We start from the raw sequence: 26367 nt of genomic DNA on the forward strand, positions 1-26367 counted from the left end.
TACAAACGCATCATGTGAATCACAAAGTGGTATCATGTATCGTCGCTCGAACATTGCAAACATTCCTGATGTTGCTCATAATCACTGTCCTGGCATAATCTTTCCAATTCCCTGCACACCCTGAATAGCAACATGGTCGCTGGGATTCGCAGCTGCCTCATACATGACGCTCACAGGTTCACGGTTCAACGCCATAAATTGTCCCTTGAAGCCAAGATAACCGATCTTGGTAGTCTCTTCTTCGCCCCAATTATCCTCGAAGAACAGCGTGATGGATGTAGTGGTGTTCCACAGGGCACGATTGAGAGGTAGTTCGAAGACATCGGTTCCGGTGACAGGTTGAGGAATTTCGATGGTCTGGGTGGGTTTCAAATCTGACGCCATGGAGAAGTCTAAGTCGTTTCGGTTCTTGAAAAGCTTCACAGTCTTGGGAGCAGAAGGAGTCGGGGCAGTGTAGATCAGGAGCGAATGTAATTTCACCTGTCCGGCAAAACTTAAAGCAAGTTAGCTCCAATCCCTGAAATTTAGTTCTCTGATTCAGGGATTTGTCTGGGCAGTCTGGGGCTTTCATACGGGATGTACATCAAGAGCTGCTCGTCAGCATCACTCTCGAGCTCAGGTTGCTCATTCAATCTTTCAGCCCATGACTTTTGAAGGATTGAGGTGCCAGCGCGAGGAACAGACTCTATAAAGTTTTCACCGTCAGTTCTCGACACGCAAATAATATAATCTTGATCAAGGACTACCCACCGTTCAGGGTGGACACCATATCGAATTGGATCTGAGAGTACAACAGTGATTGAAGAGCAGGAGTGATGTCATTTGAATGATCGTGACCCTCATCGTGGCAGTGGCCGCCATGACCGTGACCATGATGATGATGGCCTGACATTTTTAAGATGATGGATGGTTACATGAAGAGGAACATAATAAAGAAGAAGAGTGAACGGTGTTGACACAAGGGGATGCCTCGAGGAATCTCTTTTAGCTACAAAACCAAATTGATCCACGCCTAAACAAGCAAGACCCCACCTTCCCCAAAAAATGACGGCCGCTTTGCGCCCTTCCCCGCGTGCAGCTCACTGGCTCCAGGGCTGGCTTGGGGGCTTGTATATAGGGTTGTTAAGAGATTCCTATGGGAATTGATGTGTAGGGGTTTGTAAGATACGGGTCGGATTAGAAATTCTGCGTTGATTTATCAATCCCCGTTTGTAATGATGCTATGATGGTATTGCGAAGCTGATCAATCTCCAGCCAGATGCATGTCCAATACAGTTTTGACATGATCGCGTGATGCGTCTATCAAACATAGGATCCTTCAGAGGAGGACTTGATTCTCAAAAAGTTTGTAAAACGGGCTGTAAACGACTAAGCAGCCAACATAGCGGCTCGCTCTTGCGCCCTTGCCTTAGCTCTTGCTCTTGCCTCTTGTTCTTTTCTCTCCTTCTCCTCTTCAGTCAGCTCAGGAAGAGCAGCTGTAGGTACATTAGGCATTTCAACGGTCCCTTCGACCTCCCTTTGTAGAGCTTCGAGTTCGTCTTCGACCTCGTCTTCGTCTTGGTTAGACATTTGTCCGGCGAGCATTTGGCTGATTTCCTGTATTTCCATAGTATTAGACGGGTCAGATTGACATGAGAGAAAAAGGAATGACTAACCTCCTGATATGCCCTAGCCTCCTCCGTCTCACCCATCAATTTCTCAACAGCAGCCAATCCGCCCATTTCTTTATTTATGGCCTGTAGCACCTCTGTACCCTGCTGCAATCCGAACAAAACATCCTTCTGGACCAACGCAAACTCGACTTGAGATGTTAGTTGCTCCAATTGTGCCAACTGAGCGTCCGTCTTCGTTAGTAAGGTTTCCTGGTATTTTTTCCGTCTAAGTGCTAATAGCGCACGTTTCTTGTCATTTCGTGATAGGCATTCTTTGGCGATTGCTGTTTCACGGTCGGTTAGGACTATGATGCGTTTCTGGTATTCGTGGAGTTTGTCGCGTTGGATCTTGAGGTTTAAAATTGCTCTGAGTTTGCGGGGTTAGTTTGTGATCTGAATGTTTAGTTGGGTTTCATGGCAAGTGTGAATGACAAAAACAAACCTATCTTGAGAAGAGATCTTGTTAGTACTACCGGTATTCCCCATTCTATAGCATTGTCCCTTGTTGATAACAAGGATGCCTTCAGCGAAGAGACAATGACTACTGATGCGGTCTGGCAACAATCGATAGAGTCGCAAGTCAGCGTCTCATCCGGGAGCGTAGGGCAACTATATAGAAATTCTCAAAGACATGGTTCCGAGCTGCCTAAATTCCCTTCGTCATTTTCATCGCAAGACTGATACTGAGCTTGTTATGTCGAGAATAAGCAGGTTCCTGTTTACATCGGCCAATGATAAGCGGGTCCGGAGATTTGTTGATCCGAAGATAGATAAGGCCGAAAAAAAATGATACTATCTCCGCAAATTGAATGACAACAACGAATACAACCACTGAATTTATGCCTTCTGGCTATTGCGCCGCAATGCCCTACAGAAACAAGGGTAGGCCGAGTCTGAGCCATGGCTTAGATAAAGAGGTAAATAGTTATCTGCTAGAAATCGTGCATTGTTTATGTGTCATTGCAAGGACTAACCAGAAAACTTTCGCTTGCAGATCTACCAGATTGTGCGCAAAATCGCAGACGAGCAGCAGGCTGAGAAAGGAAAACCCCGACTTACTACCTATTCCATATACGATACGATCAAAAAATCAAACTCGAGTTTGAATCGAAAACCGAAGAAATTGCTCGAAGACAGCATTGAGCGTGTACTAGAAGTAATTCAAAGTGATTTAGCTGGTGACGACGAGTCGGATTCTGTGAATGGGGATTTTGAAGGGCTAGAAGATGAGAAGGTGGATCAGGTGGTGGTAAGTAATTACGAAACATTTGGAGTTGCAGGTCGAATATACTCAGATATGGTAGGAATCCAATGGTTTGAACAGGAGCATTGTCGGTGCCTGGTCAACATCTGCGAAACCGTCACCTACTCCTCGAAAAGGAAACGAATCATCTACAGTTGAAGGCTCTACGCAATCTACCGGGTCCAAAAGACGTCAAAATGCAGGCGAATCAGTTCCTAAACGAAGAAAGGCGGATCACACTATAGACAAATCACCACCGACTCATGTCAGTTTATCGGATCTCGGTGGCATGGACGAAATATTGCAGGACCTAGGAGATTTAATTATATTGCCCATGACACGGCCACAAATATTTACATCATCTAAGGTGCAACCTCCACGCGGTGTATTGCTGCATGGACCGCCAGGATGCGGTAAGACCATGCTTGCAAATGCCTTTGCTGCCGACTTGGGCGTCCCTTTCATCTCTATATCCGCTCCATCTATCGTTTCCGGTATGTCTGGTGAATCCGAAAAGGCTCTTCGCGAACATTTCGACGAGGCAAAGAAGGTCGCTCCGTGCTTGATCTTTATCGATGAAATCGACGCAATCACGCCGAAAAGAGAGAGCGCCCAGCGAGAGATGGAGAAGCGTATTGTGGCCCAGTTATTGACCTGCATGGATGATCTGGCATTGGAAAAGACCGATGGTAAACCAGTTATTGTTTTGGCCGCTACCAATCGACCCGATAGTCTGGATCCTGCATTGCGACGAGGAGGTCGCTTCGATAAGGAAATCAACCTCACTGTTCCTTCGGAACCTGTACGAGAGCAGATTCTTCGTACTTTGACTCGAAAGATGCAGCTTGCGGATGATTTGGATTTCTCAACGCTAGCTAAACGAACTGCAGGATTTGTTGGTGCGGATTTGAACGATCTAGTATCAACCGCAGGAGCTGCGGCCATTAAACGATATCTTGAATTGCTCAAATCAAATACCGGCGAGGAGATGGACATCGAAGACATGACAGAGCAAGAGGCTACTGAAAAAGTCAAAGAGATACGCCGTTTAATCAAGCATGCCAAGGAAGCGCCAATTGGACAGGAAAGCAATCCTGTTCTGGTATCCAATGCAGATTTCTTCACAGCACTGCCCAAGATTCAACCCTCATCTAAACGTGAAGGCTTTGCAACCATTCCAGACACTACATGGGCGGATATCGGTGCTCTTGGTGGGATTCGGGATGAATTGGTCACGGCAGTGGTTGATCCCATCAAGAATCCAGAAATATATGCCAAGGTCGGTATTACAGCGCCTACAGGTGTTTTACTCTGGGGACCCCCAGGTTGCGGTAAGACCTTGCTGGCAAAGGCCGTCGCAAACGAGTCTCGCGCAAACTTTATTAGTATCAAGGGTCCTGAACTCTTGAATAAATACGTCGGTGAATCCGAACGAGCAGTTCGTCAAGTCTTTGTCCGAGCCAGGTCTTCTATTCCTTGCGTCATCTTCTTCGACGAACTCGATGCCCTGGTCCCCCGTCGAGATGACGCGCTCTCCGAAAGCTCAGCACGAGTCGTCAACACACTCTTGACCGAACTGGATGGGCTAGGAAGCAACCGACAAGGAATCTACATCATTGCCGCCACAAATCGACCCGACATCATCGACCCCGCTATGCTTCGACCAGGCCGTCTTGAGACCTTGCTCTTCGTCAACCTACCAGGACCAAGCGAACGTGCCGAAATCCTACAGACACTTGTCCGCAACCTACCAATAGAGTTCAACGATCAAATGCGCGCATTAGCTGAGAGTTGTGAGGGTTATAGTGGTGCGGATATTGGGAGTTTGTTGCGCAGAGCTGGTTATTCGGCGATCAAGAGGAGGGATATGATTCGATTTGAGGACTTTGTGACTGCGAAGGAGCATATTAGACCTAGTGTGACGGATATGAGGAAGTATGAGAGGTTGAGGAGGGAGTGGAGTAGTGGTGTTGTATAAGTTCTGATAGATCATATCGAGTAAATAGATTTGTTATACCCACGCATATTTGGCTATTTCCTCGCGTCCTAGATTATATGGTTTCAACGTGATAGAAAATAAGAATATCATTAATGCATCACCCACGCAAGGCAATAGTGCTTATGTACATAACTTTTAAAACGCCCATATGTTCCTCTAAATACTCAAAATGATAAGTAAAAACCAACATTTAGCACCACAAACGACATGTACCATCTGCACCCGCAGAGACACACCACGGCTGAGTAGGGTGCCAATCGATATCCAAGATACCAAGTTCACCAGTAATCTTGTGACCGCGCAATACCTTAAGTGGAACAATGGTGGCATTACTGAGCATGTCACCGGTAACACTGCCGTGGAAGATTTGTAGAGAGCCATCATCACTTGCATCAGCGAACAAGGGGTAACGACCGCTGGGGTGGAATTTGACGGCTCGAATGGCTTTGCTGTGATAACGGAGGGTCTTGTATGGGTGTGCGGATAGGTCAACATCGTGCCATAGCAGTCGACGATCGTAGGATCCAACGATGAGATTGTCTCCGCCGGAAGTTGAGGAGGAGTGTGGGTGGATATCGAAGGATGAGATCCATCGTGCACCAGGTTGTAGGATCTTGACCAAGAGCTGACGAGACAAATCGTAGGCACGAATAGTGCGTTGATTGGCGACGAAGAGGATAGGCTTGGATGGATGGAAATGAGCGGCCTGAGGAGGGCCACCGCCCTTGAGTCGACGCCTAAAGGGGTTTTGGGTGACGTGTTTTGAGACTGTATGAATTGCAATAGCTTGGTGGGCAGGAGTAGAAGATCCGGGGCAGACGGTGACGAAGTAGTCACCACGGCGATGCCATGAAACGGACTTGGCAACATAGCGTAATGGTATAGTGATACACACTCCAGACTCTGCCAGCTCCGCCGATGGTCGAATCCAATTCGTAGGCGTACTTTTTGATTCTGTGTCTCCATTCTTGGTGGCAGACTTGTTAGCTGCATAACCCCAGCCAGCATCAAGAAGTTCCAGACTGGCCTTCTCGAGTTCCGGATTGACGATCTGAGGGACGGCAAGGTGAAGATCGTCTCCGCATGCAATGCAGAGTATGACGGCATCTTGACCGGGACGCCAGCGAACGACATTAATAGGTTCATCATCACTGATTTTTGCAAACCACAGCTGACGGCCTGTAAGAATTTCCCAAACACGCACTGTTCCGTCATCGCCTCCGCTAGCCAGCCATTTTCCAGTGGGATCAATCGATACAGATCGTACACGACCAGTGTGGCCTCTGAAAAGAGTTGCACATGCGGTAGGGAAAGGTTTGAGCTCATCCGGGCTTGGTAGCTTAGGCAGTAAACTTTCGGGGTCGATATTGAGTTTACTTCTCCTAACCCTAGGAGCAAGATATAAATCCAAACAACGTTCAAACTTTTCTTTCACGAAGCTCTCATAACCAGGAACTTTTCGCAGAGCAGCGTAATCTGTCGGCAGGTACTCCTTCTCACGATCTTCCTCATCGGCCTCTTCCCATGCTTTTCGCTCTTTCTTGTCTGGCAGATATTCAGGGGGTGGGTGATAGCTTTCCTCGTAACCAGGAGGAGGTAATTTGGGCGCGGGGACGTTCATGATGTGATCAGGTCGTGGAGCTTCGTCTGCCCAGATATCGTAGCGAATGAGACCGTCATCCGCTTCGTCTTCTTCTGCAGGAGGCTTATAGGGAAGAATACGACCTTCTCGAATAGCACGCACAATCTTCATCACACGCTTGGCTTCATGCTTGGAAGGAACGAATCGGCGTTTCGGTTCCGGTGCTGCGCTGAGAGGCATGATCTCCTCTTTACTGGTGAACCATTCGACGGTGGGCTCGTAAGGATTGTAACCTTCCTCGGGGATCTCGTTCATTTGGACCTTTCGTAGCAATTCCAATTCCTCTTGGCTGAGCTCTAGGGGCTTTCCTGTAGAAGGATCGGTGAGACCTGTCCAGCCCTTAGGAACCTCAATGCTGTCTAGCAGAGCATCCAATGCCTCGCCCTTGGCGGGACGCATGATCTTCTTTCCGTTGATATCATAGCCAATGTGAGGGTATTGATCGTAGAACGTAAGAGGAATATTGCCAATAGTATTTGCGTTGTCATCTGCATCGGAATAATCTGAGTTGTCATCTGGGTTGATCTCGTCATACACGTATCGTTCGTTTCCATTGGCATCTACCTCGACTCGGTAATTGGGCTGATCAAAGTTGTCTTCATCTTCAGTTCGTCTTTTGGGTTTGTCTTCAATATCAGAAGGGACCTCATCGCTGTCAATTTCGGACTCGATATCTTCCTCGTCGCTAAACTCATTGATAATTTCAACCTCAGAATCGCTTTCGTCGGACGACAGGTCATTAGCGTTGTCAGAAAGGTCCAGATTGTTCAACTCGTCTCCAGAAATTATACTCGTATCCGGCTCGACATCACGAGTGACGGCCTTGCGCTTCTTAGATTCCTTTCCAGAGGCCATTGTGACTGTGGTTACCTCTGTTCTGACTTGGTTCTGTTGGGCTAGACTTTTTGATGCTCGGAGAAAACAAAATTATTTTTCTTTTCCTATCTGTACCGCCCACGTGACATACCGCCTGCCGCATTGAGCTCCGGCCCCGCCTTATCGCCGAGACCGTCGCGACCTTTGCTCTGGTTATCGAAATCAGAGCAACTTCTTATCTTGACATTACTCACTGCTCATGTCGTCTTCACCTTTGCATCCTTCTGTCTCTTGAACTGCAAACTTGGTTGATTGGAATCTACGGTGTACTTCATCCAAAAGGAAGAGGTGACACTTATCAGAGAAACTTTACTCATCCATCTCCAACTTGCTTGGGCTTCAGCCAATCATCAGCTACATGTGAACAATCTGACAACATACAACGAAGCTCATCTCGACCAAGCTGCCAATATCGCCCACCTGTCTCAACTTTCCAGCCATATTTGAGCTATCTACTTCTTATATGATCTTTTTTGAGAATATTTCTTGATATCCGACTTTGGGTGTCTCTTTGGTCTTTTCTAAGGAGCTGCCTTGGGCTTTTGTCTCTACCAGGCCGTTCGTTAATGGCCGTACCCTTCCGTCCCATTTATCCAAGTTATTTCCTCTTCCCAGACTCCCAGAGCGAATATCGCGGAATTTTGGTATTCCGCGGTTTGTCGCTGTCTCATTATTTTGTAGATGAAGCACATCAGAACTTGCCGGCCCTATGACATCCAATCCTCCAGATGAGGTTATACACTTTCGGGGGAAGACTCTTACTCCCGAGAGTCCACGTCCACTTCACATCCCAGAGCCTTCAAACATACCTGTCTTAGAGAACCAGATGGACCCAGTCTTCAACGATACGTCAACCTATGAAATGCCATCTAGTTACCAGGATGATGAGCAACCCTTAGAGTCGGATAGTGAGATATACAAAAGCGCCAATGATGAAGACAATAGGATACAAGAAGCACTTTTGAGTATGGCTCAAGAATCAGGTAATTCCTATTCCATTTCTCCAACATAATGACGAGAGGCAGGCTAGCCCAAGAATGGTTTCACCACATTCACAGCCTGCTTTGCCCGCATGCCTCTTACATTGCATTTAAGACTCATTATTTTGCAAAATGAGATATACTCATTTATGAGATTCTAACATGCATCTACTTAGGAACGGTGAATGTTCCAAGTATTTTAGATGATCAGTCCGTTTCAGCACATATCCCACTTCCAACTGAACCCAATGTTTCGTATCATCAGATGGGCGTGCCAATTAGTGCGGCTCCCATAAATGCCAATACGACCATACTGGACCCTTCTATGGCTAATCCTGAAATCGACGTTGCTCCCACTAACAGTGCACAAACCGAAACGGGCGTTGAATTCCAAAGTCTACTTGATAATATTTCCCCATCCGCCTCTACTGCCCACTCTGGCCCTGTGGTAACTACCTCATCTCCCGCCGATAACCCCGTTCTTCAAGAACATAAACAACCCCAGCCCACCGCAGCACTGGATCATAACTATGCGTTATCTGCCGGTCTCCCACCGCGACCACCAACCCAAGAGACACCAGACTTAAACCCAAATTACCAACCTACGGCAAACATTAGTGACTATCATCCTCTCGGCATACAGGCATCTAATACATCCCACGTACCTCAACCGCAAGGTCAGGATCAACACTCAAATGCCTCAATCTTCGTGCCTGCAGTAGCGCCAGGCACATCTTCGGGAGCAATTGGGCTACCTCCGCCCCCTTTAGCAACATTCCAACAATTTCAATCACAACAGAAACCAGTCCCAGTACCAGAAGCTATCGCCCAGTCAAGTCATAAGAGTTCTAGATCTGAAAGATATAGTGCAAGACCCGGAGGTTCCCCAGATGACGATGATGTCTTTTGGGGAGATGAAGTACAAAAGATATACGATGAGTTCCTCCGCGAGGAGCGTGCATACGTTACCGAAGGCTTGTGGGATCGCTTTCCTTACGGTTCTAGACTCTTTGTTGGTGAGTTCTAAATTGCCTTCTGCTCTATCGCCATCGAATAGGCTGACATGTTGCAGGAAACCTTCCCAGCGAGCGAGTAACCAAACGTGATTTGTTCCATGTTTTCCATAAGTACGGAAAACTCGCACAGATTTCTATAAAACAAGCCTATGGCTTCATTCAGTTTCTTGATTCAGAGCCATGCCACCGCGCTCTACAGGCTGAGCAAGGCAGTCTTATCAGAGGCCGGAAGATTCGTAAGCATACTTCACGTTGGGATATTGGGAAGTACTAACTCGAACAGATCTTGAAATATCCAAACCTCAGAAAAGCACTCGACCGGGGCCAACCCATCCTGAGCCTGGACGGCAACCGTTCCCAAAGCGGTCTAGGTCACCAGACTACTCACGTGGAGGACCTTCGAATGGCCGTGGATTGCGCAATCAAGGCAATGACCGTCATGATCGTTCATATGACAATAAGCGGGGAAGTCTCAGTGACTTCAGAGAGGAAAATGGTCCGCGACGTCGTGACGACTACCGACCTCCTAGGTCACCATCACCGCGCGCTTTTCGCACCCGGGAGAGCGGTTTTCGTTCACGAGACCGAACCCCAGACAGGTTCGAGCGACGTGATAGACGCAGGTCGCGATCCCCTTACGGTAGAGATAGACGGTACCGAAGCCCTAGCCCACACACGCGCTCAGGGTATGACGGTGAATCTGAGCATGCTTTCTCACGCCGTGCCCCCAGAGATGTCCCGGATCTGCAGGTTCTGGCTGCCGACGATGTTGATATGTAGGTTTCAATTTGCCGCTTTGAAAGTTGTGTTAAAACTAATCAATTCACAGGAGCTTTGCATATCACGTTGAAAATTCATTCAAAACTCGAGGACTCCGGACTAACACATTAGTGCTTTCTCGTATCCCCGTGGATGTGGCAATCCAAAGACAGATGGAAGAAGGTGTCTTTGCGGTGATAAGACTTACGAGAAGCCAGCAATATTCTGGAAAAGTTACACTTTTGATATTTGATCGTAGCGCAGGGGCTAGTAGCAAGCCTCGTTCAATGGGTGAGTATACCTTCTCACAAGTACGTCAAAAATAGTACTAATGGTGGTAAATGACAGAATATCCGGATCTTGACCTGCACGTTGCTGTCCAGATGACTATTCAGATGCACGCCGTTCGCCGAGCTGGAGTTGCCACAAACTATTACCCTCCTAACCCTACCTACCCGGGACCTTCTCTGCCGAGTCAATTTTCTCAACCGATCCCTCATGTACAGCCAGCCATGCCGGCGCTCCCACAGCCAAATCAGATCGCAAACCTTATACAAACGCTTGACGGAGCCGCATTACAAGCATTGCTGAGTACACTTCAGCAAGCGCAGTCCGTTCCTCAGGCAGCTATGCCATCAATACCCGTGGCGCCGAACGTATCGAATCCAGTTGATCTTGCAAGTCTCCTGAACAATGCTCATCGTCAACAAAACCCTCTTGCGACAGCTCAAAACCAACGACCACAGCCTCAGGCTGCAAATCCTTTTGTCCTTCCACTTTCCGGTCAACCTTCCAATCGTCTGGATCCAAATCTTCTTGCACTATTAGCGAAAGGAACCGCAACTGGAGGTCTGATCCAGGGGGGCCAAGCAGCAGTTGGCCCTCAAGTGCAAAATATTGTTAACCAACTCGCCAAGTGGAAACAGTAAGGCTTGTCTTGTTCTATTATTCTTTTCTGTTTATGCCTGCAAGTTCAATTACATCTTCCAACTCAAGGCGTTATTTTGCGTTAGTATCCCCTCTCTGTATTTTGATCTTTAGAATTTCCCTTCTGCATCTCGGACGGTTACAGGCGAATGCTGGCAACGAAACTTAGCGTGCTTTATATTTGAATTGCTATATACGAATCATGTCTTTGATATCTTTTGAGCCCTCTCGCACTGAATATAGCACAACGAATGCTTTGTCATTTTTAAAGCAGAGTTTTGAATTTCATACCCTCGTCATTATGGTACGGGGTCATTTGATATAGTACAAAGAAGAGTCTCCCATAGATAAATAATACATTTTGAATCCAAAAATCACCATGAAACTCCATGAATAGAATGCAAAAACGTTCTTCCTGGCTTTTCAGCTGAGTCTATTGCGCCTTAGCCTCTTGCGCCGCCTTTTCTGCATCCTCCTTCTGTATTTTAGCAATCGTCTGATCTCGGTTGTACTCCATCACTCGCTTCTCTTTGAAATATTTGACCTATTCACGAAACAGTCAGCTACTATCATGGCATTCGTCCTGCAAGAAAAAGACGAACCCAAGCTTTCGAACAAGCAGACTCAAACTCAGCAATCTCTTTCCCGCACTTCTTGCGCGCCTCCGAATCGTGCTTTATGGCGTCGAGGATATCGTTGCGGTCGAGACAGGAGAAGAATAGGTCACGGCCATTATAGCAGACTTCGCGAGAGGAGCGGTCGGGGGCAATGCGTCCACCGTCGGAGGCCTTTGCGGATTGGGGCCCGGCGGTTGAAGAGCCGAATGAGAACCAGCCCATGGTGATGTGATGTATATATTATTGGTAGCGATTTAATAGAAGTTATTGGAGTTGTTCGTGGGAACGAATTGGTTCTGTGAGAATCAGCTACTCTTCAGTGAATTGAAAAAGATGAATACGATTGTGTTAAAGTTGCTCCGCATATGTCACTGCATCATGGAAGTGAATGCTTGGCTCCGCGGCCAGTTTCTTGGCGCCGGAACTGCCCTCGTCTCGTGGCGGTTGTTTTCCGTCATAACATTTGTCTTGACTGTTTGACTTCAACTCAAGCTACCAACATCAGCACATCGCCAGCAAATATTCACTTCTTTGCGGAAACTCAAAGATTTAAAGATAATACGAGGTTACATCTATCAATACCCCGAATCCGTCGATTCCACACCGAACCAGAAGGTCTCGAAAGGGGCAAGGGATGTCGACCTGCAGTCACAACAACTTCTACACATCAACATTATAACAACACTACCGCTCCACTTCACAGAAACGATATAGATAAATAAAACAGGTGCCGGATCACCTTTTGACAATATTTCATGCCGCCAAGGAGGCGCCCACCTCGTCCCGGGGCGCTGACAGAGCTTCCACCACTGAAAATTGTCAGGAAGATTCTCCTACTCCAGGCTCTTTACTATGTCTGCATAACTGCTCTTATTCTTTTCACCACACTGGTGGCGGGTACTGTCTTCTCACTCGATCTTATATTTGGCTGGGATAGCTTGCGAGGAGATACCACAGTAGGATGGATGTTGAGTTTGGTGTGGATATTGAATAGTTTTCTTTGGTAAGATATCTCACAATGTCCTATTTTAAAACGATGCTAATGATTATTGTCTAGTGTTATATTTCTACTCATCTTCGTTTCGCGCTCCAAACTCATCCCCGACTTCGCGCTCACGATACATTTCATCCACTTGCTCGTCGTCTTCTTTTACACCCATTCCGTGCCGAGCAATCTACTTTGGTGGTCCCTTCAGCTCGCAAGCGCTAGTCTCATGACATTCGTCGGAATCTGGGCCTGTCAAAGACGGGAACTGGCACCTATCACCTTTGGCCTTGGCCTTGGACTGGGCGGCCCTAGTGAAAGCGCCTCAGGTGGCGATGGCGCCGCTCAGGCTGCAGAACTCGAGGAGTCTCAACAGCCAGATTCTCTAGGCGATGATTTAGAAAACGGGATGCCAGGCTTCTCTCGCGGACGAAGAGGTCGTCGAGAGGAATATGAGATGGTGCCTATGAAGGAAGCCGAAGGACACACTGCATAAGGACTGAATATGAATAGAACCCGTCTATATTTCTTGCATTTGTTCGTGGAAGCTACAGCTATGTATGTGAGTGCATGCTGATCTATAATTATGTACATATACCCTACTTTGATGTCTGTCGAATGTATCCTTTATTTCGATAACCCTGCATATTGGACAAAGCGGTGACATGGCTTCAAACCCGGCCATGATGGCGACTCACAATCAGATATCATCATGCGGCATTAATCAGCCATTTCTATGAAGCTGAAGTATAGAGAAGGCGTATGCCCTCTGTAAACACCGTTTGACATGTTTGATTTGGAAAGCAGATCGTTCATTGGCCATCGGCTTGTTCCGTCTGATGTTCTATTTTCCGCGGGGCTTTTCCGATGCCCGCAATTGCCTGATTGGATAGCAAAACCGAAGTATGAAACAAGATAAGAACCTAACATTTCTCTTCATTCATTTTCTGTTGCTGTTTGCTTGATATCGCAGACTGTATATGATAGATCGACAAATATATCTTGGATAGAGAAGAGATTGCAACATGTCTTCAACCGTCACCCAAACCCAGACTCTCCCAACCCGCGTCGTCAGTGTGTCCGATGCGCTTGCTGAAGATAGCTTCCCCTCTATCGTTCCTGCAGAGAAGGATGCTAAGTTTCAGTCTCTCGTCCGTGGTAACCGGGCTGGTACTTTGAAGCTTCGCGGTATCCCCATCCACAATGACCCATATACGAAGAGGAAATGGATGAAGGAGCACATGGCAGCAGCCTTCCGTTTCTTTGGAAAGCAAGGATATGGAGAAGGAATTTCGGGCCATATCAGTATCAGAGGTGAGCCTCTTTCGCTGCTGGAGAGAAACATAGTAGGTCTAATAGTGTCAAATAGACCCCGTGCTTAAAGATCATTTCTGGATCAATCCCTTCGGCAAGCACTTTTCGATGATGAAGGCTTCGGATTTGGTCCTCGTTGATAGCGAGGGGTATGTCTGCGAGGGTGGAAATCAAGAAGTCATCAATGAAGCTGGATTTATGATCCATTCGGAGATTCACAAGGCTCGCCCTGACGTGATTGCGGCTGCGCATACCCATGGGATTTATGGAAAGACGTGGAGTGCTTTTGGAAAGAATATTGAGATGATTAGTCAAGGTTTGCACTCATCAGAAGATACTGTGGATATGATTTTCGAGGAACTAACCTGTTCTTTGGCAGATGCATGCAACTTTTATGGCAAGTGCAGCGTCTACGATGACCATGGTGGCATCGCTTTGGCTCAGGATGAAGGAATCCAGATTGCCAAGGCTCTTGGAGATAATATGGCCTGTATTTTGCAGAATCACGGGTGCGCAATTTCATTCTGAGGAACAAATTTTGCATCACAAGACGGCTAACCATTCTATTCATACTTGAAGACTATTGACTGTCGGAACTACTGTTGACGAGGCAGCTTTCCTCTTTTACAGTCTGGATAAGGCTTGCCACTCTCAGCTAATGGCTGAAGCAGCTGCAGCAAATGGTATTCCCAAGATAATCATCTCGGACGAGGTTGCGGCGTACACAGCTAGTTCTGTCCAGAACCCGGTTCGATTCTCCCCTTTCCATGTCATCAACTTCGATATTTGCCTGTTTCTAACAAGTCTTATAGCATAATTTGTACACGGAATTCCAGCCAGAGTTCGAGCTCATTGTCGAGGAGTCCAACGGCCGTGTGTTGGAATAGAGTAGATGTCGTTGTCGTGGGAAGGCCGTGAAGCGGAGTCATGATGACATACTTGATTACTTGCCTATACTCTACTTCAATAATGATATATAAACACGGAATTTATGCTTTTCAAGCACAATATTAATCACATATTTCAGCCCCTGAGTAGAACGTAGTAACCCTAACCCCTATATATCACACGTGACTGGAGTCCGCCTAATGTGGCTTAGCGTAGATACATGTGCCATTAGCGATGGATCGAACTGGCCAATCCACGTACTTTGTTTTAAACATGCATCAACAACCTCGACATTGAATTATCTGGATACTTTCTAAACGAGCCATTACAGGGACGGTAGTGGATCTGGAGAGGAAACCTATAGAGAAGGGAAGAGCGCTTTATTTCGCTTGATGAATTGAGCACTCGGGAGGACCTGATTCGCAATCTCAACGCACGATAATAAATATACCGAGGACTTAAATGATTGAATGATTAACGACCTAAGACTGCGGATTTACGGCTTGACCGACCTTAAAATTTGATACAACATTGCTTTATCCGGATGTGTTGTGTGTGAATGTTCTGAAACATCGATATTGAATCAAGCCATCCAAAATGGCAACAAGCGAAGCATCATACATAGACTATGATACATTCCTCGACCCTGACTTCAGCGCCTCTTCATTCGCAAACACCCTAGTCACAAACACCAACAACATCAACGACACCCAAGTCGATCTCTCAACACCCTTATCTCGAGTCTTATTTGATGTGCAAGAGATAGACACTCACATCCACAACCTAACCACCAAATCCGCCCTCCCACTGCTTGAGCACACCCAGGACCGCTCACAGTCCAGTCAGCGAATCCTCACACAGGTTGAGGAACAAGTCTCTTCCCTCGCAGAGGGTTATCAACGATTAGAGAAGGAGGTATTGCGCAAATGGACCAGCGCAGAAGAAGCAAGGATCGCAGCGCAAAACTCGTTGCAGACTCTTCGTCTAGCTCGTGCGGTTGCACGATGCATTAGCTTGGGGAGACAGTTGGAGGGCCAGATTGCTGAAGTTACTGGTCGAATCACTAGTGCTAGTAGCGGCGGTACGGCGGGAGCGAAAGATGATCATCGCGCAATGGTGCGAGCGGCTACGACCATTCTTATGCTACGACAGATGTTTTCTGCTATCGGTGAGGGGGAGGAAGGGCAAGGCTTGGATAGAGTAAAAGTCATTCGCACGTTGAGGAGCGATTTGGTGATTCCGGCGGAGAATACCACAAAGGCTAGGGCGCAGCAAGTCATTAATCGATTCTCGGTGTCATCTTTGATTGTCGATGGTACTTTGCGCACAAGTAACGGAACTCAGTCACCGCCACCGTCAGCAGCGACATCGTCATTGACATATGCGCAAACAGAGGAAGCTAAGGCAAGACTATTTTCTGCTATCACGACACTTTATTTACTGTCCCCAACCCCGAAGAGCGGCGTGAGCGCCGAGGAGTTTCAGCCCGAGCTTCTTCTATCTACATTACAAGGCTATATCCATAACTCCTTGACTTCATCTCTCTCCTCTCTTGCACGCGGACTCGCCACCTTGCCGACTCTAGATCGGGCACTAGCGGAAGTATCCGGTCGCTGTCAAGACATCGCCGCACTAGAAACTCTCCTCGCAGGCTTCAAACGTCCCGCTCACCCATTACTATCCTCGCCATCCACAACAGACCAAACCTCAAACCTCCTGAAACCCCTCCTCCATGTCCTCGACACCCCATCCCTACCATCCTACTACTGGCGCTCATTAGCATCCTCGCTGCCCAGCAGGGTACAAGAAATCCTCAACCGGGGCGGTGCCGCAGCACGCAGTTTGAGGTCTGGACGGGATAGATTGCGGAATGATTTGCGCGAGTGCGTGTTACGGGGGTCTCAGTTACCGGCTCATGTTGCCAAGGGACGAGCTGTCAGTGGAGGTGCAGGGGGAGCGGTTGTGGTAGGGAATTGGGAACGGGAGGCTGCGGTTATGGTTAGTGCTGTGGTAGGGGCGATGGGACGATAGAATAAGATTCATTTTACTTTTTTTTTGTCCCTTCTTCTTCCGTTTTTGACTGGATGGGAAGTACATACTAGATCTGGAGGTTTTTATGTGGACAGACAAATGGCTTAAGCATTTAACGATTCTAAGTGGTTACATGTATATGTACGAATACGCTGAGCAACCCCAGGTATGCTCTGATGATGTTGATCCCTGGGGCCAAATCTCGTATACCGTATACGTATGTGGATAAGGACCCCTTGCATGAACAGATCTCAGTCACGTCTCTCAACATTGAAACAACGTCCAAGTACGGCATTGATCTTCTGGCATGAGGTTGGTGATGGTCCTGTATATGCATGTAACATTGAATGTGGCTTTGTTTGTATGTATATATGTATCAATGTAGGTAGGTAGGCAGATAGGTATATATATATATATAAATTATATATGCACATGTACTCCGACATTTCCGCAAATACGTATTCTCATATACAAGCAGAATACACGCCGAATTTTATAAATCGTTCATGTAGCCGGACATATCACATCAACCAGGAATCAGACCCGAATGATATGACTCTGTAGACAGACAATCCACACCATCCATTCCAGCTAATATCATATCAATATTCCTCGACACCTCAAGTGGATCATCCAGAGCTGCCGGACATGTTATACGCATCAGTTGCATGAAGAACCATTGTCGAGTCGATGATACGGACTGGCCAGAAAAACCTTGGCCACTCTTCCTTGCGCCGATGATAAGACACCATATCAACGCCCCGGGTAATGGGCCGTGGTATAGCTCTAGGACATTTGATCTTTGTAGAAGGGATTGTAGTTTGTTGATATATTCTTTTAGTACCGCCTGGTTGGCTGCAAAAGAAGGAAAGACGTATAGAAGGATGGCGTAGAGTAAGATTTGATCTACAGGTGGATCAGTCTCGATGTAGAATGGAATTGAGTTCAGAGCGATAAGGTTATCGCGGAGGAAATGCCACTGTATTCGGGTTTGGAGGAGTCGTTGCGAGTCCTCCGCCTGGGTTTGATGATAGTCTGATATTTGTCGATACTGAATGGATAGCATGACTAATTGGAAGAAATCACTCAAAAGACGTATAGTCGAGAGACCGATTCTTCCTTCCCAGAACTGAGCTTGACCCCGCTGAAAGGTCATGAGTTTGAAATCGGTTGGTTGGGGCATCGCCCACGTCTCGTTATTTGGAGTATATCCCAAGGTTGGAGTCACTGAGCCAGCAAATCCTTTGATCACTGATTCGAGTTGATATATGCTGAATACCGTCAAAACAGGACCCTTCATGAAATGAACAGGGGGGGGGGGCATTTACACTAGCAAGCTGATTTTGAGATTCACATCTAGTCCGTCTATTCCGCCTCGCATGTCAACTAAACGATGAATATTTGCTTTATGTCGTAAGTATCCAACTTCGTCACCATTTATTATCTGCAGAAGTTAGCAACCGACATCTTTACACGAAAAGCTAGAAGACATGCCTCGAATGACAATAAACTCAACAGCGAGAGCAGGATCACATCACTACGAGTACTATCGGCATTAGGGCTTGTCGCCTCCGCTATGGAATCTAGGAGCATATTCTCAGCGATATCTCGCTGAAATAAAGTCAAAGCACTAATCTCAGGGTTAGGTCCATTGAGATCGTCCCATGCAGTTGCGTTCACGAGTTTGGTGCTCATGAGCGGTGGATTGAGGACCGTGATGGGGATCATGGTGCGGAAAAAGGGGTGAAGGTAGGCGCTTGATTCGATGTATTGGTGGAAGACTGTTAATATAAGCATCCACACATAAAAGCGGACAGGCAGAGAAAGATGCAAACTACGGGGGATATCTTACAATATCTCAACCTCTTACTCACAGTCTCCGAAACGGTCAGCCATGACAAATCCATCTTCCATGCCAGCTCTCGGCTTGGAGACCCCAGCTCATTTCCAGTCCTCGTTTGATTCTTAATTCTGGCCACCGGACGAGGTTGTAGCTGTCCATCTCGTCGAAGCTGAGACTTTCGGATCACGGACCGGACATGACTGATCCGTTTTTTCTTGTCCTTTTGTGGCGAGCCGGTAATGACCACAAAAGACGCATCGTCTATTCTATCCCTTTCCATACGTATTTCAATAATAGTAATAGGCTATTGGTGGCATGAAAATGAGATGAATTCTTGCAGAAGAGAACAAGATGATGATATTCAGCCCCACTTGCTTTTAGTACAAACTCCAGATTAGGTTTAGAGTCTAACGCTAAGCCGTATTAGACAATTGCCGTATGAGGAAGGAAGGCGGATTCAACGCGCAATTTCGTCCGAACAGGCAAAGTTACGTCAAATTTCTGGAATCATGTTGAACAGCTAAATTAAAGGACATAATGGAAGGGGCAAATCTGGATCGATGGAGGGATATAAATAGGGGTGTGAACCCCATCTTCTCGAGGATAGAATCAATTATTCAAAGCGTACACTCATTTCATATGATCAAAATGTCTGCAAGTCTAGATTCAAGTGCCGTCTGGCTCAGTGAGTATTCTGTAATATTCTCAGCCCTCTGAAGTCTTGAAGCTGACGAGACAGTCACCGGCTGTTCCTCCGGCCTAGGCAAATCCATCGCCCAAGCAGTCTACAACTTGGGTCACAACGTCGTCGCAACCGCCCGCAACACGGCGGCTCTCTCTTACCTCCCCGACGACTCTTCGCGAGTCCTCAAACTCAAAGTTGATGTCACTTCCAAAGACTCTATCATCAACGCCGTCAACGCCACTGTTGAGAAGTATGGTCGTCTAGACGTTGCCATCAACAATGCTGGGTATGCTCTCATGGGAGACTCAGAGGGTATACCGGAAGAAGATGCACGAGTGGAAGTTGAGACTCTGTTCTGGGGTCCTGTATTTCTGATGCAGGAAGCAGTGCGAGTGTTTCGAGAGGTCAATAACCCTCGATACAATATTGGCGGCACTATTGTTAATATTACTTCGATGGGGGGAACGATTACGGTTGGTGGTAACTCTTTTTACCACGCTGGGTAAGATCTCCTCCTTCCGTTATGGGGGCGAATATATGCTGAGTGTAATGTACAGCAAATTCGCCCTGGAAGGCTTCACAAAAGCCATGGCACAGGAAATGAAGCCAGAATGGAATATCCGGTTCCTCCTCGTCGCTCCCGGCGGTGTCCGCACAAACTTTGCTGGTAGTGAAACTGCTAGCCTCAAAGTCGCACCTCGGCATCCGGCTTACAACACTGGTTCTGACCCCCTGAGCCAGATATTGGGATATATCACTAGGCCGGAAGCAGTGGAGACGTGGAGTGATGCTGACCGCATTGCCGGGTTACTTGTTGATACGCTTGTTGACGCTGGTAGCAAAGAATTACCCAGGAAGCTGTTGATGGGCAGTGACGCGGTGCAATATGTGAAATTGGAGGTGGAGAGGCAATTAAAGGAGATTGGGGATTGGAAAGAGGAGAGTGAAAGCGTTACGACGAACGGTGGTGCGAATATGGATTTTACGGGAAGTGTCTAAACCAATCCAAGTGTGTAGATAATTAATTAGATTTAAATGCATTGCTTGAAGCGTTGTATACATACAACACCGATGTACACCTGAGGCACTCTCACATGCTTTCTACCCCATCAACCACAACATCCATGGATGGGCGCAAGGGGTGGCACACCATGCAGCAATCTTGGCTGACCTACGTGGCTGAGTTGAAAACCATTGTCTGGAATGCTCACCTCACCGCGTTACGTTACTCGAGTTGATGGGCTGGGATATCAGGTCAGATGTCGAAATCCCTAAGTTACAGCTCAACAACCTTTCATGATTTGATCTAATTCCGTCAACTGTGCGCGCTGTAGTACAGATTTGATAAGCACCGCACAAAAGCGGGGTCGGTAAGGTTGATAAGGAAGAATGCATCATTGTACCTTGATCGTTCCGAGTACTTGAGACTTACATTTTGAATATATAACTATATATATACATGTCCCACCAAGTTAGTGTTCTAAAGCTAAAGCAAACAACGGTCGGATCTCTTACTCACCCCTCTTGATGAAAGATAGCTACGTACGTACTATGTATGCAAGGGTGCCTGCCGGCCTCTTACCGGCTTTGTCGACTAGTACATACATACTCTGTACAGTCACAATACTAGTACCGTACTAGCGGTAGCGTGTAGGCAGAAATAACGCCATGGCCTGTATGCAAGGCCAGGCACAGACAGACAGGCCCAGGCACGGAACTGGAGGTCGGGTGACGGGCCAGGATTTTGGTCTGACTCGGATTTACGACACAAAGAAAATCTCGACCTTTTGGCTTTGAGCGTGCTGACTCGTCGTTATAACGGTAAAACACTAGAGCAGCACTAGAATACCCATTATAAAGAGATGCAGTAAGGTACATACATAGTAGATACACAGCGTACACAGTGTATCAATTGGCCCATATCTCCTCCAGACAATCTGATTGGTGTATCGCAGACTGACATGTGACAGCGAAGGATCCCCAGGGCCGTCTTGGCGGGTGGGGGGCCTTTCAAGCTTTCGACGATCGATCTTGTAATTATGCGTACTCATAGTTAGTATACTTGCGGTATTACATACAGCCACAACCAGTCAGAGCACAGCATAGTAGGTGCAGTACATGGCGACACGCATCTCGGTATGCCCAAAACGGAAATGGGCTGATTAAGGCCGTGACGGGCGTAAGTCACGAGTCCGTGTACATCGCCACTCTGTCTAGTTGACGGTAAGTGCACAGTACAGTTGTTACTTCCATAGTACTCCGTGCTTATCATCGGGTTCATCATCTCGTCACAATGATTCCACTGCGCGAGCGATGTTGAATCATCGGCTCATTGTACCCAAGAGTCTAGCTAGGTCGGAATATCGTGGACGTTTGCAGACCGTAGAAGTCCGTTTTCCAAATCCCCAACCTCCCGGTACTCCCAGTCTGATACCAAGGAACCATCGCGGCCAATGTTCTGCAGCCATCACCTAACCTCCTAACTTAATTTCAAAGCGAGGTACCGTACCACAGAGTATATAAAGTTTCAGGACATTGATGGCCGGAGACCGGAATGGCGGGGAAGAAGGAAAGATTAAACGTACGTAGTATAACGGCTACCGTCTTGATTGTGAACTAGCATTGCAGATCGTTTGAAACGAAACACGCGTTGCCCATTTCATCGTGGTTCTATGGATTGTCTCCTGGCGGAGATCCAGGACGAGAAAAAGAAATGCGACGGTCCTTCATCTTCTGACTGGACGTACAAAGTGATCGATCGCAAACAGCCCTGGAGAGAAGCAAATTGAATCGATGAATCATCAATGTTCCTGGTGGCTCCACCAGGCACTGCATTAAGCCTGGTTGGAACTGGCTGGCTGGTCCACCGCCAGGGCCCAGTCCGGCCAATCGTGCTGGATATATCTACGATGCGTCTACGAAAGCCTATGAAAGACGACGAAATACTACCAAATATTCGCGGAGACGTTGGCAAAATCATACACTACTACTCTGGAGTATGTACAGATGGAGGTCTGGGCTGTGGCTTCAAGCTTGTATGTTCTGGACCATATTCAGGCAAGGTATGTACTAGCATTAGTGCTCCTCGTACTCCGTCTGGAGCACAAGCACCCGAGTAGAGAGATTGTATCGATAGAACTGACTACGTGGCTATCATGGTGTGAGTATTGCTCCTCGGGATGTATTATTTAGCAGAGAATATCGTATTATCTACAACAATATCTTAGTTATAACGTTTATCGCGATACATATGGAATCTCAACTCCTGCTTCAGCAGCAGAGCTGCCCTGTTTTCACCCACGCAACCATGGCTCTCCAAGGCCTGGACAGTGGGCGGACCCCTCTGCCCCTCGCGTTACTAGCTCCCACCTTTTAACATCCCATTCGTCACGACGACTCTCGCCGTCATCTTCTTGACTTTGCCATCCAGCCAATCCATGAGAGCACATACCGCCCCCTCTTGCTTTTTCTTTCGTCTCTTTCTCTTTATCTCCAGACTATTCACTGACTCGCATGCTGCCATACATACATATCCGATCGCTTCCTACATAGCCCTATCACCTCCGACATTCAATCGATTTCGTTTCGTGATCTATCAACTCGCGACACCAACCGAGTCGACATTTCTTCTGTGCGACCTGACTTTGCCATCAAGTCGCTCCGGTGATCCGTCTGAAACCTAGTCTGGAAATTCTGCCCCGAGAGTTACAACTGCGACACCAGAACGAGCATCAAATTGACAGATACCCGCTATCAAGATCTCTCAGTAATTCTGCGACAAAAGCAACAAAAGACATGTCCCGTCGCGGTTAATTCTCAACCCCTCCCCCCCCCCCCTCTTTTCCTATCAATCGATACCTTATATACCGATCTTGCCTCCACTCTCCTTACGTTTCACCTCGATCATCGCCGTTAAGCCCGGCACAATCATTACGTGGACTGCCTGGCTTGGACTGGCTTGGTTTTCTTGTACCTGGCCCTGTTGCCGGCGCCGGTCTCAGCCGCTCGCCATTCTGACCCTAGTGTAATACTAATCTTCCCTCCTCTCTCCCCCCATCCTCCTCCTTCCTCCCCACCACTCCCATCTATTCTTCTTCTATCTTATGCGCCGGTTGCACCGCCAATATTATCATTCCTGTGAGAAATATCGGTCGCCGTGACGTTCTTATTTTGTCTTTTGGTATCGCTCATTTTCTTTTTCTCCCTTTCCCTTTCTTTTCTTGCCTTGTTTCTTTTGTGGGATTCTCGGGGTAACCAAACCAAATCGGCACGGCTGACGACGGAAATTCGATACAACATCACTGATTCGAACATATATACTTATTCCTTGCGTCTTTTCTATCGACTATATATCTTATTACATCCGTGTCTCACGGGTTCCAAACAGATCAACTCATCCAAAGAGAGTCGGCACGATGACCTCATTTCTACCAGTCAACCGGACACCCACACCAAACAATGTAAAGATGGAGGATGTGACATCAACGACGCCTCGACCGGACGTGTCATCGGATTCTCGACCGTCGACATCAAAGACCGACTCTTCTCAACCTCATTCAGTTTCATCACATCGGCGAGCGCCATCCACGGCATCCACAGGCGACGAGACTACGGTGGCGGATGACGAACCCGACCGCGACCAGACCGACAATGAACCTGACAACGGAGAGAACGCTCCACCGTCGAAGAAGAAAAAGGGTCAACGATTCTTCTGTACCGACTTTCCGCCCTGTACGTTGAGTTTCACCCGAAGCGAACATCTTGCTCGTCATATCCGAAAACACACCGGTGAACGGCCCTTTCAGTGTCATTGTTCAAGACGTTTCTCGCGACTGGACAACTTGCGCCAACATGCTCAGACCGTCCATGTCAATGAAGACATCCCGGGAGATTCGCTCGCCGCTACAGGTACTCGGTTTCAGCGTCAAATCCGCACCGATCGCGTTCGTCCTCCGCAAGGCCGCGCACGAGCCGGCACGACAGGAAGCCAGGGTGGTCATGCCAGAGGACATAGCCGGAATCTTTCTACATCGAGCATCGCTTCCACAGCTTCCAGCTTGAGTCAGGCGCCAGACTTGCGACGTCGACCACCTCCCTTGATTATGGCCAATGACGGCGGTGCGCGAGCGCAACTCCCTCTAGGAACTATGGCTGAACCTACAACACCCCCGAGTCAGATTGTTCGTTCGGTTCCCGGTCCATCACCTGGCCATGGTTATCCCACATTCTCTGCTGGTGGCGGTATGAGTTCTCACTACGCTTCTCCCATTGCGGCCGCATCTCATCAACCGGGATACTGGGATGCTCGAGGACATGCCCGTCGTCTATCTGTTCCATCTGGCCCGAATCCATTCACTAACCACGAAACGTATCCTCCACCACACGTCACGTCTATTCCTCCTTCCCATGCTCCATACGCCCCCGGTTCATCTGTATATGCCAGTCCTACGAGTTCGAGTGTTGCGCCATCCCGTGATGAAGGAATGAGTCCGTCTGAAGCAGAGCTTCGTCGGCGCACATGGCATCCTTCGACATATCCTCGCCCGACCACCAGTGGCTTAGTTAAATATGAAGAATCCGCAAATACACTTCGTCCTGCTTTTGGCGCTGGAAACACCGACGGCCAGGGCACCCGATTGCCTGGTATTGAGAGTTTCGATAAGGTCATTCAAGGCCGTCCACTCACTCCCCCTTTACGAAAGCCTAGTCCTATGCAAATCGACACACCCAGTCGTGGCCCACCATATACTCCTGGATTTGCGGGACAGGTGCCGTCAAGTCGGCCTCCTCCTGCAATGTCGGGACTAGGTCACCGACGTGCTCAGCCATCCTGGGATCTGCATTATAATCTTACTGGACTCAGCCTAGGCAATGGGTCTGCGAGCCTGTCTTATAAAGAAGCCACCACTACGTGGGGCCAACAGGTATTAGGAGAACTCCACAGCGTCGGATCTCGACCGCTAAGCAGTGGCCAGCCATTCGCTTCTACTTCTCGTCAGGAACCATCGACCCCACAAAACACTCAGCGATACAGTTTTCAAGCCGCTACTACCACGCCGGGGTCTCAAGTTACTCGTACTTCTCCGGAGGATTCTAGTAGTAGCGAAGGCGTCGCGACTCCTTCGACTGTCTCTATGGAGTATCACCCGGCTATTGTACATAGCAATGGACATGTAGAACCTGCCGTGGCCCACGAAGCTCCTGTAAGTGGTTCTCTCTTTGAAATAAGTTATCAAGCTAACATCGGTTAGAACTGCGCTCCTTCTCAGCAAAACGGATACACACCTACAAACCGGCCGGGAATCTTTGAGAACCCGTCTGCTGCCGGTGCGAGTGGCATGGGTCGGCTAGAAGCACTGGTGGCAGTTGCAACTAGCGAAGGCAAATCCGCCGCACGGTTGTTCTAGGTGATCTCAACGATTACGATATGATTATTACGAACATTGAATGTTCTTCCAACTTCGATTGTCAGACATTACAGTCTTTTCTACTTACAACACGACGATACTCTCTGCTTCAGTGTATTTGATTCCGTGCAATGTGATTATTACTTGATGACGCTACGACATGACTCATGACTTGGTGTATAAAGGAATTGTTTTTACCAGGTTGGGTATTTGCTTTACAATGTTTTGTGTTTTTTTGCTTGATGTCCTGCCACGCGTTATGAACCTCACGGCAGGCGATATGGGATGGATAGGATGGAATTTGATTATGCTTAATACCCAGCCATGAGCTTTCGCTTTTGCTGCTGTTATTCTTTCTCTTCGGATACGTGTGTGATATTGACCGATTATTTTTATTATTATTATTATGTATGTTGATTGTTGTATCATGATGAGAATTGATATATGAATATTATCTATACTTGACCTTCAACACCACAGTATGCTGATCGAGGTTCAGCTGT

At 47.6% G+C, this 26367-nt stretch overlaps 12 protein-coding genes across 12 annotated transcripts; 7 read left to right on the forward strand and 5 right to left on the reverse strand.

Moving 5' to 3' along the window:
* Positions 1-81: 81 nt before the first annotated feature.
* EYB26_001016 (uncharacterized protein) lies at positions 82-892 on the reverse strand (the record flags this gene model as incomplete). Its single annotated transcript, XM_054260328.1, has 3 exons — positions 82-493; positions 574-685; positions 751-892. 3 exons carry the CDS (start codon positions 890-892, stop codon positions 82-84), a joined length of 666 nt encoding a protein of 221 aa, XP_054116303.1.
* A 476-nt stretch (positions 893-1368) lies between these two features.
* Positions 1369-2138, reverse strand: EYB26_001017 (uncharacterized protein; the record flags this gene model as incomplete). The annotated part of the gene is made up of 3 exons (XM_054260329.1): positions 1369-1596; positions 1656-2019; positions 2095-2138. 3 exons carry the CDS (start codon positions 2136-2138, stop codon positions 1369-1371), a joined length of 636 nt encoding a protein of 211 aa, XP_054116304.1.
* Positions 2139-2515: 377 nt separating this feature from the next.
* Positions 2516-4873, forward strand: EYB26_001018 (uncharacterized protein; the record flags this gene model as incomplete). Its single annotated transcript, XM_054260330.1, has 3 exons — positions 2516-2569; positions 2647-2901; positions 2957-4873. The coding sequence occupies 3 exons, from the start codon at positions 2516-2518 to the stop codon at positions 4871-4873; spliced, it is 2226 nt and encodes a 741-aa protein (XP_054116305.1).
* Positions 4874-5084: 211 nt separating this feature from the next.
* On the reverse strand, positions 5085-7391 carry EYB26_001019 (uncharacterized protein; the record flags this gene model as incomplete). Its single annotated transcript, XM_054260331.1, has 1 exon — positions 5085-7391. One exon carries the CDS (start codon positions 7389-7391, stop codon positions 5085-5087), a length of 2307 nt encoding a protein of 768 aa, XP_054116306.1.
* A 730-nt stretch (positions 7392-8121) lies between these two features.
* EYB26_001020 (uncharacterized protein) lies at positions 8122-11096 on the forward strand (the record flags this gene model as incomplete). Its single annotated transcript, XM_054260332.1, has 6 exons — positions 8122-8395; positions 8569-9408; positions 9465-9644; positions 9692-10184; positions 10238-10458; positions 10516-11096. The coding sequence occupies 6 exons, from the start codon at positions 8122-8124 to the stop codon at positions 11094-11096; spliced, it is 2589 nt and encodes an 862-aa protein (XP_054116307.1).
* Positions 11097-11527: 431 nt separating this feature from the next.
* EYB26_001021 (uncharacterized protein) lies at positions 11528-11933 on the reverse strand (the record flags this gene model as incomplete). Its single annotated transcript, XM_054260333.1, has 2 exons — positions 11528-11638; positions 11697-11933. The coding sequence occupies 2 exons, from the start codon at positions 11931-11933 to the stop codon at positions 11528-11530; spliced, it is 348 nt and encodes a 115-aa protein (XP_054116308.1).
* A 533-nt stretch (positions 11934-12466) lies between these two features.
* EYB26_001022 (uncharacterized protein) lies at positions 12467-13192 on the forward strand (the record flags this gene model as incomplete). Its single annotated transcript, XM_054260334.1, has 2 exons — positions 12467-12714; positions 12769-13192. The coding sequence occupies 2 exons, from the start codon at positions 12467-12469 to the stop codon at positions 13190-13192; spliced, it is 672 nt and encodes a 223-aa protein (XP_054116309.1).
* Positions 13193-13721: 529 nt separating this feature from the next.
* EYB26_001023 (uncharacterized protein) lies at positions 13722-14897 on the forward strand (the record flags this gene model as incomplete). Its single annotated transcript, XM_054260335.1, has 5 exons — positions 13722-14010; positions 14066-14326; positions 14390-14519; positions 14590-14758; positions 14823-14897. The coding sequence occupies 5 exons, from the start codon at positions 13722-13724 to the stop codon at positions 14895-14897; spliced, it is 924 nt and encodes a 307-aa protein (XP_054116310.1).
* Positions 14898-15495: 598 nt separating this feature from the next.
* Positions 15496-16929, forward strand: EYB26_001024 (uncharacterized protein; the record flags this gene model as incomplete). The annotated part of the gene is made up of 1 exon (XM_054260336.1): positions 15496-16929. One exon carries the CDS (start codon positions 15496-15498, stop codon positions 16927-16929), a length of 1434 nt encoding a protein of 477 aa, XP_054116311.1.
* A 526-nt stretch (positions 16930-17455) lies between these two features.
* Positions 17456-19052, reverse strand: EYB26_001025 (uncharacterized protein; the record flags this gene model as incomplete). Its single annotated transcript, XM_054260337.1, has 4 exons — positions 17456-18200; positions 18258-18373; positions 18424-18710; positions 18782-19052. 4 exons carry the CDS (start codon positions 19050-19052, stop codon positions 17456-17458), a joined length of 1419 nt encoding a protein of 472 aa, XP_054116312.1.
* Positions 19053-19420: 368 nt separating this feature from the next.
* EYB26_001026 (uncharacterized protein) lies at positions 19421-20456 on the forward strand (the record flags this gene model as incomplete). Its single annotated transcript, XM_054260338.1, has 3 exons — positions 19421-19457; positions 19512-19959; positions 20015-20456. The coding sequence occupies 3 exons, from the start codon at positions 19421-19423 to the stop codon at positions 20454-20456; spliced, it is 927 nt and encodes a 308-aa protein (XP_054116313.1).
* Positions 20457-23872: 3416 nt separating this feature from the next.
* EYB26_001027 (uncharacterized protein) lies at positions 23873-25864 on the forward strand (the record flags this gene model as incomplete). Its single annotated transcript, XM_054260339.1, has 3 exons — positions 23873-25381; positions 25433-25660; positions 25709-25864. 3 exons carry the CDS (start codon positions 23873-23875, stop codon positions 25862-25864), a joined length of 1893 nt encoding a protein of 630 aa, XP_054116314.1.
* Positions 25865-26367: the final 503 nt, after the last annotated feature.

This window comes from Talaromyces marneffei, chromosome 1 (genome assembly GCF_009556855.1).
Source record: "Talaromyces marneffei chromosome 1, complete sequence".
Classification (NCBI taxonomy): domain Eukaryota; kingdom Fungi; phylum Ascomycota; class Eurotiomycetes; order Eurotiales; family Trichocomaceae; genus Talaromyces; species Talaromyces marneffei.